The following is a 16,194-nucleotide window of genomic DNA, read 5'->3' as shown; positions in this document are numbered from 1 at the left end:
CAGAAGCGCATCCATTTAAGGAGCACCGCACTTTATGTATACTGGACATGATGCCCAAATGCACCTTGACTTGTTCAATAATAGTTCTCTTTAAAACATATAATCCAACTACATGGCCCAACAGGCTCTCACTACTTAATTTATCACTTATTCAATATTTATGATAATCAGATGGTAGTCTCTGCATCGTCATTATTTTCTGACATCAGGATACTTCTCAATATTAAGCTTCTAAGTTCAGTTTGCTTTTGATGAATTATTCTCTAATCTCTAACCCTAAAATGTGTAGCTATTACTATAAACCTTTGTATACACTCCTTTAACAGTAAATGTAACTTTTAAATTTTCTCCTTCCATATAGAAATATCCAAATGCATCCAGAAGTTACAGCCTGTACATTAGCCCCCCCTCCCCCTGTAATCTTCCAATGGTCAAGTTCCTTTAAGGAATAAATGATTTCTTCTGACGTACCATTTATACACCACAGTATGGAGAGTCTTATGATTTCAGAACTGATGAAATGAGAATCAGACTTGAGCATACTTTTTCCAGTCACCATGGTCAGAGAAGACTTGAATGCAGATACCAGAACACATAAAAAGGAAACGTCTGTATTTGCATGCTTTTAAAGTGAAACATCATGCAATGGTTTGATCATCTTCCTCTTTGCAAATTGCATGTGTTATAAAAGTTTGCCAGAGACAGCAGTGACAGTACATGATGTATATTTTCCAATAAAAAAGCACTAGAAATCAAAGGCAACCAATATGTATATTTTTGCTAGAACATTTCTCAGCTACATAAGATCGAACAGTTAGCTGCATCCATATCCAAGAATATACAAAATTCTGCCTACAGGAATAAGCCTTTCAAGAATGTCAGTTCTGAAATAACTCCCTATGGTGGCTAACAGTTAAAAATAGCTAAGTATTGTGCTTTCAAAATTATCTACTTAATGACATAGAGATCAGAAATGAAACAAGCCACGAGGTTAAGTGAGGAGAAGCAGTTCAGACCCAACAAAATAAACTTTCTAGAACATAGAAGGTATGCATAGCTAATGGGCAAGTGTGCCAAGACATATTTGCTGGACAAAACTTTATTTTCCTTTCATAAAACTAAACAATAAAACATTGCTCAGCTGGAATCAACCTAAGGTACTTAAGGAAAAATTATTTGGAAAGGTCACACAGAATGTATTTCCAGAAAACATCTGGACTAGTCAGCCTGAATGTAAAATTATGGATCATTAAAGGACTACTGGGGACTCCAGATAAGGGAGCATCAATGAATCAACAGAAATATACCTATTTGATACCTGCAAAGTCCACCACTATTTTAAAAGACAAGTTTAAAATACCTGCCTCTTGTAATTAGTCCCATGTCCCAAAACAGAACTAATTCTAACCTTTCATTTTGCTTAAAAAGCCAGAAACCTTTTCTGCCGCTGTTAAATAGTATGGAAACAGCTATGTTTCTTCCAAAGCTTCGCTGGCACCAGTTCAAGCCACAGCTAGTGAACTGAACATTCATCTGTGACAAGGTTATGTGTAAAACTTGAAGGAAAACTTTTCTCAAAGTGGAATTCACAGAAACAAGCTACCCAGCATAAAGTATGTTAACAGTTTTATTTTTTTGTATGTTAAATACCATGGGACAGGGCTGTAAGGATGAAAACTTTAACAACTGCCTCACAAGGGGTAAGAAATTCTGCCATGATATTAGCAAAGTAAGGTAAAGGATAAAATTTACACACTAAGAGGAATCATTTCCCCACAGAATGCCTCATCATATTCCTGAACAAGTGGGATTAACATTCTAATAATCATTTTCCAAGAGGCAAGAGCAACAGATAATTTTTTTTAAAGGATTATTAAAATAACATTTACAAGACTCTGAACAATTTTTGAACTCTTATTAAAACCACAGAAAGAAAGAACAATTCTTTATTTATGTATGACTTTTCATAAAGGACTGAATGTGCAACTGACACCTGCTATTGATGAATTAATATACAATTTGTCCAGCAGCCGACCAGTTTGTCTTTTTATTGTGTTGTCTAACCGTGCAAGATCATTAGAGGCAAAGCCTGTATGATGCTGTACACAATAATGGTCACTTGGGGCCATACTACCAATGAAGTGGTAGGTAAATACATTTTTTTCTGGCCAAGAAAAAAAAGGAAGCTGCATTCTGCATGCTTCTCTCTCTTTTTCCCCTCTCTACAAGATGAATTTCCCTAAAAAGAATCCAATGAAAATGGCTGCAATTACAACAAGAAGTGAGGGAAGAGGATTGGAGACATTATCTCGGAGAGCCAAGCCTGATGTTCCAGGTTTATCCAAGTGTGCCACCTTTCTCAGCCTCAAACCTTCATCCTGAAAACACATGGGGGGAAATAATCAATCAAAAATTATCAAAGAGATTGTTTCAGATCTGAATTTAACCAAAACATTTTAAAACTTAAGACAGGTTTAGATGAGATACAAATTTATTTGTGTGTGTGCACACTATCTGACTTTAAAAGATGTCAAAATGTACCACAAAATAAAGTGTAGCATGTTGTGTATAAATTAGTAACAAGAGCAAAATATATTAATCCTTCTACTGTTATTTACTATCAATAATAGCCTGTTTACAAAACCGGGGAAACAAAAGACCCAACTATTTAAACTGTTCCACTGATGATGGCAATTTATCCCAGAACACCACTATTAGCTCAGGATTGCAAATTAATTAAACATCATAACACTGCACCTTCTAGATTTTCAGTGGCCACAAGATTTGTATGGCTTTGTGTAATGCTCAGAAATGAAATGTAAAGACAAGCAAAAACAAACAAACAAACAAACAAACAAACAAAAAACACCAAGGGAAAGCTTACACTGCCTTGGATGTAAGGAAGTGTAAAAGCTGAAAACTGGGCAAATCCTTTCTCCCTTACCCTCAACCCCCTGTTCAACAACTGACTTTATTTAGAACAGTCCCCTGATTCTCGGGAGAGGCCAAACCCCTTCTGTCAGTGGAAGCCACTGTCTATGATTATTAGTCAGGCTGTTATAGTATTATTTCAAGGGTGGGTTGGTTTTAAATCAAGGAGATTTTAAAATTACCAAGAAAAAAGGATCAATTTAAGTAACTGAAAACTGATCCCCTTTAGGAATAATAAGAATACACTCAAATATCTTATAACAAATAAAATACATGTTTACAACTAATTATTATTCCAATGTACTTGTATCATGCCATCAGTACATGGTACTTTGCAGAATAGAATAAATCAGATAGGTCCCTGACCCCAAGGGGCTTCCTATTTAAGATGGGCAGTGGATGGGGGAAGCTACAGGGACAGGCAGAAAATGCCAAGGGTAGGGAAGAAAGAACGTGGGCAAATATTTTATAGGCCATGTTGGAAGTGATGCATAAGGAGCAGCAAGGGAAAATAGTCAGTCATGTAACAGAGGAAGGGGCCTTCAGTCAACTGTGATAAAAGCCAAGAGAACTGATGTCACGGGCAAGGACATAATGAGAAACAAGGACTAAAAGAGTGAGACAAGGCTGCAGACAAAGAGCTAGGAGCATAATCCAAAATTTTAAATCATGCATACCACATACAGTGGTGCCCCGCAAGACGAATGCCTCGCAAGACGGAAAACTCACTAGACAAAAGAGTTTTCCGTTTTGGAGGTGCTTCGCAAAACGAATCTGCTATGGGCTTGCTTCGCAAGACGAAAATGTCTTGCGAGTTCCTGCGTTTTTTTTTTCCTTTCCCCCCTCTTTTTCTAAGTCGCTAAGCCGCTTATCTGCTTATCCGATAAGCTGATAAGCTGCTAAAAGCCGCTAAAAGCGCTAATCCGCTAATCCGTCAACGGGCTTGCTTCGCAAGACGAAAAAACCGCTAGACGAAGAGACTCCCAGAACGGATTCTTTTCGTCTTGTGAGGCACCACTGTACATTTTACACTGTGCTTAATTATATATGCCTAAAGATAAGGGACAGGTTTCTGTTTGGCTGTTTGGCTCTCTGTACAGCTGCACTACTACATATATTTATCTAGAAATTAAGCACTACTGAATTTGGGCTTACTTCTGATTAAAACGTCATATATCAGGCTGTAAATAAACTGAAACTTTCTAGGAGCAAATCTAATAGTTACTAGGCAAAGAAGACTGGAATACCAGAGCTTTGTGCATGAGCAGAAAGAACTTCTACTTGCACATGGTATATAAGAGATTGGTGATTCCAGCTGCAGAACTGCAACTCTTGGATGGAAATCATACACTTTCAGGTACTTGGACCCTCTACAGTACCTTGGGGTGGGAGTGGCTCTTTTGGGAAGGGGGAGTGAGAAATTTTCTACATGCACATGGAATACTGCAAATTGGATCCAAGTCAGTGTTGGTCCATGAGATGCAGAGTAAGTGTTATGTTCTTTTGTTTGTAGTCATAAATCTTCATGATTTAAAAGTGAGTGATCCTGCACTCCTGTTTTATACCCTCCAGCTACCTCATCTCTGCAAAGTGTGTAGTTTTCATAGGCACTAGAATAAAGGACATACTCTTGATGACAATTACAGGATGACATCTCTTGGATTCAAACCAAGAGAACCTCACAGTAAACTCACATATAAAAGAAAATACTTTCATAGAAAAGAAAGTACTTCTTCACATAGCACAGTTAAACTATGGAACTTGCTCCCACACGATGGAATGCCAGTGATAGTCACAAACTTGGGTGGCTTTAAAAGAAGACTGAACAAATTCATGGGGCTATCAATGGCTGCTAGCTAAGACAGCTATATACTGCCTCAGCAGTTGGAAGCAGTATGTTTTTGATAAGAAGCTAGAAACTACAGGAGGGGAGAGTGCTCTTGTCCTTGAGTCCTGCTTGTCGGTTTCCCACAGGCATCTAGGTGACCCAGGCAGGATGTTAATCGAGTCGAAATCCTAGTTTAAAATGAACTAAGTTTTAAGAATAATTTTATTTTCATCAACAAATTTTAGCTATCCTGATTAGTCAGATTCTGGTTTGGAGGTAATGCTTAACAACAGGCACATGAATAAAGGAGGCTTGGTGCTAAGAGGACTATCAGTTAAGAAAAGTCGCTTAAGTTGAAACCAGCGTCAAATTATTTTACTGTGTGTTATTAAAAAATTAAACGTTATCTCTGACATTAAAAATTTGAAGAATTAAATGTACTCTGGCCGGGAAATTTGCTGTAGGTTTGCTAAATCCTGTGGGTGACATCCTTTCCTCCCCTCTGCAGTTCCTTACGCTCCTCCAAAATCTGCTCAGGTGTGAGGTGGGTGGGGAGGAGAGCCCTGTGAAATCCCATCATGTCTGCTACTATGATGTTGCCTATTGCCTACCAATTCTTTGTTCTTGGAAGAAAATTATATGGGATGTATAATAAGGGTACTACGATAAATACTTCCGTTTAAACAGGGTGGTTTTTTTTAAAAACAACTTTCATGAATCTGCTCTTATGAACTTACTCTCAGATGTCTGTTTTCCTCTGATAGTTTCACCACATCCGCCTGAAGTCTTTTGCATTCTTCCACTAGCTTCCTTGTTTCGGTGTCATTAAGCGAAACACTGTGTGGTTTTGGCATTGGACCATCCTGCTTAGCTGTATTCAGTATTGGAGCAGATTTGCTTGCATCTATGTCATTCTGCAAATATTAAAAATGGTTTCAGAACAGGATTTTCTTTAATCAAAGCATTTTTTTATTTTAGTACTACGGGGGGGGGGGGAATACCAAGTTAGTTACAAAGATGACAAAGCTGAAAAAACAACCAGAGAATAAACATTGTGAAAGATGATTGATAAAGATATGTTTCAGGACCATTTCCCCATTTTATTTCATCTCTGAAATCATTTTGCTCACTTAGAGCTTTGCAGTCTGAAATCTGCGTATGAGCTTTATTAAATCTTTCCCAAAGAACAAATTGTTTTAAAATAGAAGTATACACAAGCCTGTGTTCTCTTACAGTTCCTAGCACAAGCGAAAGGAACAAAATGTAAACAGATGAGGTATGAACAAAACACTAGGAGATGTATAGTATAGTTATTACACTAAATCCTGGGTCAAGAAGAGACCCAGCATAGATACCTGAAAGCAGACATTGGCAGACATCTAATACAAAGAGCAATTAATCAGAAGACAATGAAGAAAGATGGTTATTATTTATAAAATTCATATACTGCCCCTTATCCAAAGATCACAGGACAGTTTACAGTATAAAAACAGAAAATAAGTAACATAATAACCAAAAAGTGGGGGGGGGGGGGGAATACACAGGCACACACCCTGTGGCTAAGTGTATGAACATGAGAAAGTTGGGGGGGCTAGTCAGAAGAGCCAAAGGATCTCCAGTGGTTTAAGAATAATGACAGTGTGCTGTAAGTGTGATTCTGTAATTGCTGTAATTGTCTGAAGTGGTAATTGCCTGTGTAGCTGAACGTGTATAAAAGATAATGCCCGAGAGGATCAAAGTTCAGCCAGCCTGATTTGCTGACTCTACATACATTTGTATTAATAAAGGCCTAATTTTTCACTTAAAGCTGTTGTCCACTAGCGTATCTTGGGAAAACCCTAGATAGGGTGAACCCTTTACAAAAATTTCCAAGATCAATTTTTTTTTTTTAATTCAAGTGGATTAAAAATAGAGAAACAATTCGTACCCACCTGATTCTAAAATGAGAACAACTCAACAGAAATAAACATCTTAGCCCTGGGTGTAAGAAAGAGAGTAATCGAGTCCACACAATGTTCCTGATGACCCAATCATGGTTGGGAGATTAGGCATGTCCCTGGGCTTGCACACTCTCTATGCTCCCCTTTCTTAATGTGTTTGCCAACTGTGATTTTGAGCTAACCAGGATTAGCATTAACATCACTGCAAAAGGTCATGCTGCCTTGCAATTAGTTGTTATAATGGAGAGGAATAAATTAGAGTATGGCAGAGAAAGAAGTTAGGACATCAAGAACTGAAAAACCATGTATTTCATGTGGCAGTCACTAAGAACAGTGGCCAATCTGCAATACGACTCAAGAAACTTCAAATATTTAGGAAACATTTTTACTGTATTTGATTATAATATAAACAGTATAGGCTTGAATAAATGATATGGCAATAGTCACAGACTTGCAAAGTACAGTAAGACGTCATTGTGTATGCTGTATGCATTTGACACATACAAGGCTGAATCAAGCACAAAATTTGGCTTCCTAAAATTATCATTTTTTAAAAGAGTTTTAATAGGAAACATTTATTATGCATAGTACCTAGGCCAGTACAATTAAAATAACTGTAACATTTCAGATAAGCATATTTTGTAAACTAATAACCCCCTTAATATCAACTGTTATCTCTGTCAAATATTACTGACACATATTTCTTTCAGCTACGGCAAAAAAATTCTAGCCTATGCACATTCCTTTTTTGCAGGAAAAGTGCAAACCATGGTTTGCTGGTTCAGAAATAGTGACAAACTATGATTTGTGAAAACCAGAAAATAACCACATGTACAAGGGGAGGACAGAGTGAATGGGCTCTTTTGAGGCAGTTCTCAGAACCAAACCATGGCTTGGTGTAATATCAGAACAAATCCAAAGATTTGTTTCCAGTTGCCAAGAAGAATTTAGGCTCCTGCCCTAAGACTGTTTCAACTGCCTTACTGATCTTTTTTGGTCCCTTCCAGCTGAGACCTTTCACTTCTTCCTCTTGCCATATATCTCAATCCTAGCAACAAAAATTAATAAAGCAAAATTTGAGAGCAGGATACACTACAAAAGTAATGCTATTTTAACCATTTTCATTGTTGAGGTCTTTCTCAAATAATGCTCTCTTCCAATTTAAGCCTACTGATATTTTATTAGCTAACTACAATAAATTTAATTAACCACTGAGGCACTAGAAGAGTTTGAGTGCTTTCAGCTCCCTAAAACAAACCTGATTCATCTTGTGTTTGACCTCACTGCCTTGCTCCATCATGTCAATCTTCTGGCTATAACTTGCAGGTATCTGAAGATTCTTGCTGTTGGATGGAGTTATGTGTACGGATCCTGATGAAGATAAAGTCTGAGGTGGAAGCTGAGACATGCCCTCAGCACTCAGCAGATCTCTCATTGCAAGACTTAGGGGAGTGACTAAACCAACGGCTAAAGGATTAGGCTCTGCAACCCCTCTCTGCTACTTAGAAAAACATAAATGTTATGCACAAGCAGTCAAGTAACAGCTTACAAGACAGGAATAGGCAAAAAAGCTAGCATCTTTTTTATTTTATTGACTAAGGGTGCTAATCTAATCACACTTAGTAGAGAGTAAGCCTCACTGAAAATAGCAGGACCTACTTCTGTCTAAATATGTATATGATTGTGCTATACACAATACAGTGGTACCTTGGTTCTCAAACTTAATCCATTCTGAGAGCCCATACGACTCCCGAAACCATTCAAAAATCAAGGCGTGGCTTCCGATTGGCTGCAGGAGCTTCCTGCAGTCAAGCGGAAGCTGCGCCAGACGTTCGGCTTCTGAAAAATGTTCACAAACCAGAACACTTACTTCTGGGTTTGCGGCGTTCGGGAGCCAATTTGTTCGGAAACTATGCTGTTCGGGAACCAAGGTTCCACTGTATACTGTAAACTATATACAGAACCACGTATAGAAGCTAAGGCTACTTTTGTTGGGGTTTCCACAGCACTTTCAACTGCTGACAAGAAATTTTAAAAGCAGTTTGGAAGCAGAACTTCAACGGCGAAACAGATTTTGGGCTGGATTATAGTATATCCTCCAGCTCAGTTAAGTTCACTGTTTCTTCTCTCCTATTTTCTGTAAAGCAGCACTTTCTATAAAAAAAATAGCAGCACTACATAACTAGTTGTATCAAGGAAACATGCTTGAAATACAAAAACATCTGCAAATAATCTTCTGGTTTAATAAATGGAAAACTAAGCTAGCAAATATCAAACATCAGTGCATGGTGGACAAAGTGAATAATACTTCTGAAAAGCTTAAAATTGTCTTTCTTCTTAAGGTGGATGATATAGTATATAACTTTCTACCCCAACCCTAGAGATTAAAACATGGTCTTCCCTGCCTCTATCAATTATGGACTGGTAAATTACTCCAACCTACTAGATTTAAAAGTTCCTACATCCTTGTCTGGATATAGGTTTTACTTTTCCCTACAACCCAACCATGTATAATCATGTGAGAGCTGGCCCTCAACTTTCCCACAGCAACCTCTTCCTTAGGTACACTGTTCAAAATATTGCAAATGGAATTTGAGGCCATACATTTATTTACCTTTGTGACAATGACCGCAATAACTAAGTGGCAATAGCTTGGGCCGTTAATACGGGGCAGGGGGAGAAGAGGAAAGCATAAAGGATATTGGAGGGCAACAGATTTGTAGAGGCAAAAGAACAAGGATTTAAGAATCACAGGCAGGAATTCTTAAGTTGTACCAAGGTTATCATCGTGCCATTACTGTGGCTATCTGAAGTTTTAAAATATTTTGCAAAACAATTGCCCATTTAAGTCTCTCAATAACGAAAATTAGAAGACGGTTTTAAGACCATTACAGATCTCGGGGCCTTAGGATTTAGCAGCTTTTTCATTAAATCTAAGAGTTCTGTGCTTCATAGCATGATCTTGGCCATATCAATTTCTAGATACCCTAACTACAGTTACACCAGTGGCAAAGCTAGCCCTGCTTTAGGAAACACTATGAGATGGCAGGCGGTAAGGCGGCAATTGCTGTCTAAATGCTGCAGCAAGTGTTTTGAAAACTGTTGTCCCTGAACGGGAGATGGCACTGGAGCTCTATTTTAGGCAGCAAATCCCTTGGGTCAACACTGAGCAATGGTGCATCTTCATGCAGGAATCAACAAAAAGCACATCCTTGCAAATAGTATGACAGCCATGTTCTGCTGACCCAGACAATTTCCTACATGCCTATACAGCATGTGCAACTTAACACAGGTACCAGATAAGATGGTGCAGCCTAAATTGGCAAAGAAGGAATTGGATGCACACTGTCAGCTTCCTTTTCTCAGATTTCACACTTGTAGCTTTTAGCTACAGCACTGAAATAAAAAATATAGAAGTTCCTATGCTAATGTCAGGGAACTGCCATCGGAAGGAAGGGAAGTGAAAGGGCTCACACAGGTTGGGAGAGACTCAGCAGCTGAAGAGGGAACCAGTAGGGGGAGAGGAGCTGGGCTGAGGGAAAGGGAGCTGGAGGGATGGCTCAGAGACACTTCCAGCGAAAACAGTGGGGAGGTTTCAGGACCTCCTGTAGGGACACCCACTCCTCGCCGGAAACTGTCACGCAGAGAGTCCAGAAGACGTGTTTCCGTTAAGGAGCTTTTATGTTGGAAGCGATTCCGAAAGCAACCACTGTCGGAATCTGCCAGCGACTGACGGAGCCATGTTTAAGGGGCTCCGTTACAGACAGAGGTTTGCAAACTTGACCAAACTCTGAGGGACTAGGATTTTACACACAAGCAGCTCATCGTCCCATCACAGCATTCCGACAGTCTTCGTGAGCAGCTTGTGCAGGAGAAGGCATCATGAGCAACCCAGCCGGAACCGGAGAAGCAGGAGCTGGAGCGGGTCCAAGCCTGGAAGAAAGGTACCGGGTGTTGGAGGTCCAGCTAGCGCTGCAGACGGCGAGGCTTGAGGAGAGGAGGGCTCAGGATGCAGACAAAAAGGGGAAAGACACCCAGCTCGTCAGAAAGGTACCAGGATTGGTGCAGAAGTTTGGGGGGGAGCCCAAAGACTATCATGGCTTTCGGACAGAGATGCAATATGCCCTCAATCTGCAGTTTGATGAATTCCCTGACGAGGAATCAAGAGTGGCTTTCGTGATTGGGCATCTTGAAAAGGGGGCGAGAGACTGGGTTAGACCCCTGATGGCAGCGAATAGTGACGTCCTAAAGGACACGATGAAGTTCTTTCGCGCCATGGATCTGATGTTTTCCAGCGATATTGAACAGGGAGTGGTCCGCAGACAGTTAATGGCTTGCAAACAGGGGAGCCGATCTGTCCGTGAGTACTGGACTGAATTCACCATGTTGATCCATAAATTGGGGTGGGATCTATCGGCGGAACCCATTCAAATGCTTTTTGAAGAAGGGCTTTCTTCGGCTGTGAAAGACGAACTTTCCCGGGCGCCCAGGGCGGAGTCTATGGACCAGCTGACCAAATCAGCGCTGACCATAGGAGCGCGCCAGGAGGCGAGAGCATTGGAGAGGCGGGAAGGGAAGGGGGAACGTTGGAAGGAGTTCCGCATTCCAGACATTCCAGAGCCAACTTTCCCGCCGGCAGAGCCGATGGAAATCGGAACAGCGCGCGCGCGCGCAGTTTCAAAGCCCAGTGAGGGGGGAAAGAAGGAGGGAAAAGGCGCCCGGAAATGCTATCTCTGCCAACAGCCAGGTCACTTTGCCAGAGTCTGCCCCCAGAGGAAGGAATGGCAAGGGATGGTAGGAGCTGTGGAGGGAAGAGAGGAAGAAATACCGAAGCAAGTAAAAGCCAACGCCTGGCTGCCACCGTCGGGGCACAGCAGTCAGGCCAAAGAGCAGTGAAAGTGCCCACGCCAGAACCTCCTAAACCCGCCCTAGTGATAGAAGTGGCGCTAGAGCTGCCAAACGGACACCCTCTAAAGATAAAGGCGCTGTTGGACTCAGGCAGCTCCTGCAATTTCATGAGCAAAGAGTTTGCAGCTGAACACCAGATACAGACGATCCCTTTAAGCAACCCCCTGCAGGTGACCACGATCGATGGCAGGGAGCTGTTGGGAGGAGAAGTCAGCTTGCAGACCGTCCCAATGATAATGAAGGTGGCAAGGCACACCGAACTGATAGCGTTTAATGTGGCCACCTTGGGAGGAGCTCCCATTATATTGGGGATGAGCTGGCTAGCGTTACATGATCCGCTGGTGGGCTGGCATCAGAGAGTGGTTTCTTTTGGTTCAGCACATTGCTTAGAACACTGCAAAGAGGGAAAGGGTTTGGCAGGGGCCCAAGCCACCCTAGCAGGGACTGAAGTAACGGAGAACGTGAAGGTACCACGACAATACGCAGATCTCCGCGACGTCTTCAGCGAAAGGGAAGCTGACCAATTACCCCCGCATAGACCCTTTGACTGTCAAATCAATTTACTCCCTGGGGCACAGCTCCCTGTAGGCAAGCTGTACGCCATGTCAGACAGAGAGATGCAGGAGCTAAGAGAGTTCATTGACAAGAACCTGAAGAGAGGGTTCATCAGAGAGTCCAGGGCGGTGGGGGGCAGCCCAGTGTTTTTTGTGGATAAAAAAAACACGAACAAGCCGAGGCTTGTGTGTGACTTCAGGGCCTTAAATGCAGTGTCAGAACCAGTGGCTTTCCCTATGCCCAGGATTGACGACATTTTGACAAGGGTCAGGAAGGGAAAGATTTTTACTAAACTGGACCTAAGGGGGGCGTACAACCTGATACGAATAAGGAAGGGGGATGAATGGAAAACCACCATGTTCACCCCTTTGGGGGCATTTGAATATTTAGTTATGCCCTTCGGCCTACAAGGAGGCTCCGCGTGCTTTCAATCGTTTATGAACCACGTCCTGGGGCCTTTGCTTTACAAGAATTGTGTGGCCTTCTTAGACGACGTGTTGGTGTATTCTGAGAATGAGGAGCAGCATGTGAGAGACGTCAGAGAAGTGTTGAGCAGGCTGCAAGCCAACCAGCTGTGGGTGAAACTGGAGAAGTGTCAGTTTCATACCAAGGAGGTGGAATTCCTGGGGTATCGCCTGTCAGACAAGGGATTGGCCATGGATCCCGGCAAGGTCCAGGCGGTGCTGGAATGGAAAACACCCAAAACAAGGAAGGATGTGCAGAGGTTCCTAGGATTTGGGAACTTCTATCGTAAGTTCATCCGAAACTTTGCCCACCTGACGGCGCCCATTACGGACTGTCTCAGCAGTAAGAAGAAGTTCGTTTGGACTGAGGAGGCGGAGCGAGCATTTGAGGAACTAAAAAGGGCCTTCGCCTCGGAACAACAACTCCTGCATGTGGATTTACAAAAACCGATGAGAATGGAAACTGACGCATCAGACAGAGCGATTGGGGCGGTGCTTCTGCAGCCAGGGAAGGAGGAGTCAGAGTGGAGACCGTGTGCCTTTTTTTCGCGAAAGCTGAACAAATCCGAGAGGAACTACACGGTGTATGACCGAGAACTACTAGCCATTCATGAGGCGTTCCGGAGATGGAGGCACCTGCTAATTGGCGCACAACATAAGGTGCAAGTGTGCACTGACCACAAGAACCTAGAGTATTGGAGGACGGCACGAGTGCTCAACCAACGGCAAGTGAGATGGGCCCAGGAGTTCTCCAAATTTAACTTTGAGATTTGTTACGTGCCAGGCCCAGAGAACATTAGGGCGGACGCTCTCTCACGCAAACCTGAATATTTGGAGGAGGAGGGAGCACCCGAAGAGAGACATGTCATTCCAGAGGACCGCTGGGTGTGTGGGGCGGCATTGGTGGGACAAAGAGAACTGGTAGAGGAAACAGAGAATGATGAATACGCCCAGAATAAGCTCAGAGGTCTTAGGGGTGAGGGAGAGGAACCAGGGGGTTTCGAGGAAAGAAATGGAGCTTTGTATTACAAAGGGGCACTGTATATCCCTGAAGGAGACTTAAGGGGGAGGGTACTCAAGCAGTTGCACGACAGCCCCACGGCGGGGCATTTTGGACAACACAAAACCATGTGGTTGGTCACCAGGGAATTTTGGTGGCCTAAGGTGAGGGAAGATGTACGGGAGTATGTAAGAGGGTGTGAGCAATGCCAGCGAGCCAAAGGGGAGAGGCGGGCACCGGCGGGGCTATTAGAACCCTTACCAACCCCAGAACGACCTTGGGAGGCAGTGTCGATAGATTTTATGACTGATCTGCCGAAGTCCAAGGGGAAAACAGCCATCATGGTGGTGGTAGACCTACTAACAAAGATGTGCCACTTTGTAGCCTGCTCGCATGCAGTCACGGCGGAAGAGACAGCGAAGTTATTTGTAGAACACATTTTTAGGTTGCACGGGGTGCCATTGAGGGTGGTCTCAGACCGAGGAAAACAATTTACTTCCAGGTTCTGGAGGAAGCTCATGAGCTTACTGCAGGTGGAGGTCAACTTTTCGACTGCCCGGCACCCTGAAACCAACGGGCAGGCGGAAAGAGCAAACGGGGTCCTCCAGCAATACCTGAGGTGTTATGTCAATGACAGAGAGAATGACTGGGTAGAAAAGTTGGCGCTGGCGGAATTTGCCTACAACAATGCCGAGAATGTGTCCACAGGGATGAGCCCCTTCTTGGCTAATTATGGGTGTCATCCCAGGGCTTTCCCAGGGGGAGAAGGGGAGAGATGGGGTGTCCCGGCAGCCGAGCATTTTGTAGAAGAAATGGAAGCAATCCATCGTCAGCTCCAACTCAACTTAGAAAGGGCGAAGGAAGAATACAAGAGGCAGGCAGACAAGAACCGAAGGGAAGGTGAAACCATAAGGGTGGGAGATAGGGTGTGGCTGTCAACCCAAGGGTTGCCGTTCAAAGGAGGTTGTAAGAAATTAAGACCCAGGAGATTGGGTCCCTTTGAGGTCATTCAACAGGTCAACCCAGTGGCTTTCAGGCTCCGGTTACCCAACCACATGAAACTGCACCCAGTATTTCACAGGTCGTTACTGTCACCGTATGAGGGGGGACGAGAAGGGATGGCCACTCGGGGACCGGTCATAGAAGAAAGGGAATGCAGCAGCCATGTGGCAGAAATCCTCGACGCCAGATGGAAGGGGGATCAGGTGGAGTATTTGGTAGCGTGGGAAGGAGAACCGGAGTCAGAAAACACTTGGGTAATGGCAGAAGATATCAATGACGAGGTATTGATAGAAACGTTCCATCAAAGGTTCCCAAGGAAACCTCAGCCTGTGGAGAGGTTCCGGAGGGAATACTTTGGGACCACCGATGAGGAGGAGGAGTTGGAAGGATTCTCGGAATCGGAAGGGGAAGGGGAGATGGACTCTGAGGAGGAGGAGTACTTCGAGACCAGGAACCGCAACAGGTGAAGAGACGTGTTCGGGACATCGGAAGATGAAGGAAGTTCATTCCGGGGTTTTGCCTCCTCACCGCCCGTAGAGGAGGGGGCGAGAGGGGATGAAGGGGGCCCTGGAGGGGAGGTGGATGTCAGGGAACTGCCATCGGAAGGAAGGGAAGTGAAAGGGCTCACACAGGTTGGGAGAGACTCAGCAGCTGAAGAGGGAACCAGTAGGGGGAGAGGAGCTGGGCTGAGGGAAAGGGAGCTGGAGGGATGGCTCAGAGACACTTCCAGCGAAAACAGTGGGGAGGTTTCAGGACCTCCTGTAGGGACACCCACTCCTCGCCGGAAACTGTCACGCAGAGAGTCCAGAAGACGTGTTTCCGTTAAGGAGCTTTTATGTTGGAAGCGATTCCGAAAGCAACCACTGTCGGAATCTGCCAGCGACTGACGGAGCCATGTTTAAGGGGCTCCGTTACAGACAGAGGTTTGCAAACTTGACCAAACTCTGAGGGACTAGGATTTTACACACAAGCAGCTCATCGTCCCATCACAGCTAATAACCCCTTTCACTCATGCTTCCAACTTCTTTAATCCTCCTTAACAGGAGAGTATTGTAGGATTGCCCATAGCTCATTGTGTCATAAAAGCATAGAGCTCTTAGAATATATTACCATACTGCTTTATCTTTCGAACTGCTACCCTTATTCAAAGATTTTTATGTGATCATACATGGGAGTCTTGAAGTTTTGTTGCTCAGTTCCCAGTGACAAGGTCATTGCACCTCTTTGAAACACACTCCATCTTCCCAACTGACTAGCTTGCACTCACTGTGTAAGCAACACAGTTTTCAAGAGGTGGAATCAAGGCAGCTTTCACTTTGACAAAATGAGCTAGGCATATGCATGCACAATTTCATATGGCACACACTGATGCAGAAATAGACTGATAGGGAGGCAATAGCAAATAGTGCACTTATACTGTATGCTAAAAAGAAATATAAAAATACAAAGCTTTTTGTGTGCTACTGAATCACTGGTTACACTGCCCCATATTTTAATTTATTTAATACAATTACATAAACTGTTCAGATACAAAACAACTACGAAGCACATTCTTAGCTTAAGATA

General features: G+C 43.2%; 1 protein-coding gene across 2 annotated transcripts in view; it reads right to left on the bottom strand.

Annotated features, from left to right (window-relative positions):
- Nucleotides 1–752: 752 nt before the first annotated feature.
- VAPA (VAMP associated protein A) overlaps nt 753–16,194 on the bottom strand; it is a 34,021-nt gene continuing 18,579 nt past the window's right edge. The window contains exons 5-7 of one of the 2 annotated variants that reach the window (XM_081014275.1): nt 7,958–8,197; nt 5,497–5,673; nt 753–2,378 (exon numbers count right to left, since the gene is read on the bottom strand). In XM_081014275.1, the coding sequence (XP_080870401.1) occupies nt 2,223–2,378; nt 5,497–5,673; nt 7,958–8,197 (573 nt within the window). In that variant the 3' untranslated portion in view covers nt 753–2,222. The remainder of the gene's footprint in view (nt 2,379–5,496; nt 5,674–7,957; nt 8,198–16,194) is intronic. The other variant, XM_081014276.1, reaches the window with a different exon arrangement.

The sequence above is a fragment of the Podarcis pityusensis genome, assembly GCF_964106645.2.
Source record: "Podarcis pityusensis genome assembly, chromosome: 7".
In the NCBI taxonomy this organism is placed as follows: Eukaryota; Metazoa; Chordata; class Lepidosauria; order Squamata; family Lacertidae; genus Podarcis; species Podarcis pityusensis.
Note: the sequence above shows the minus strand (reverse complement) of the source record. Positions and strands in the feature narration are given on the sequence as shown.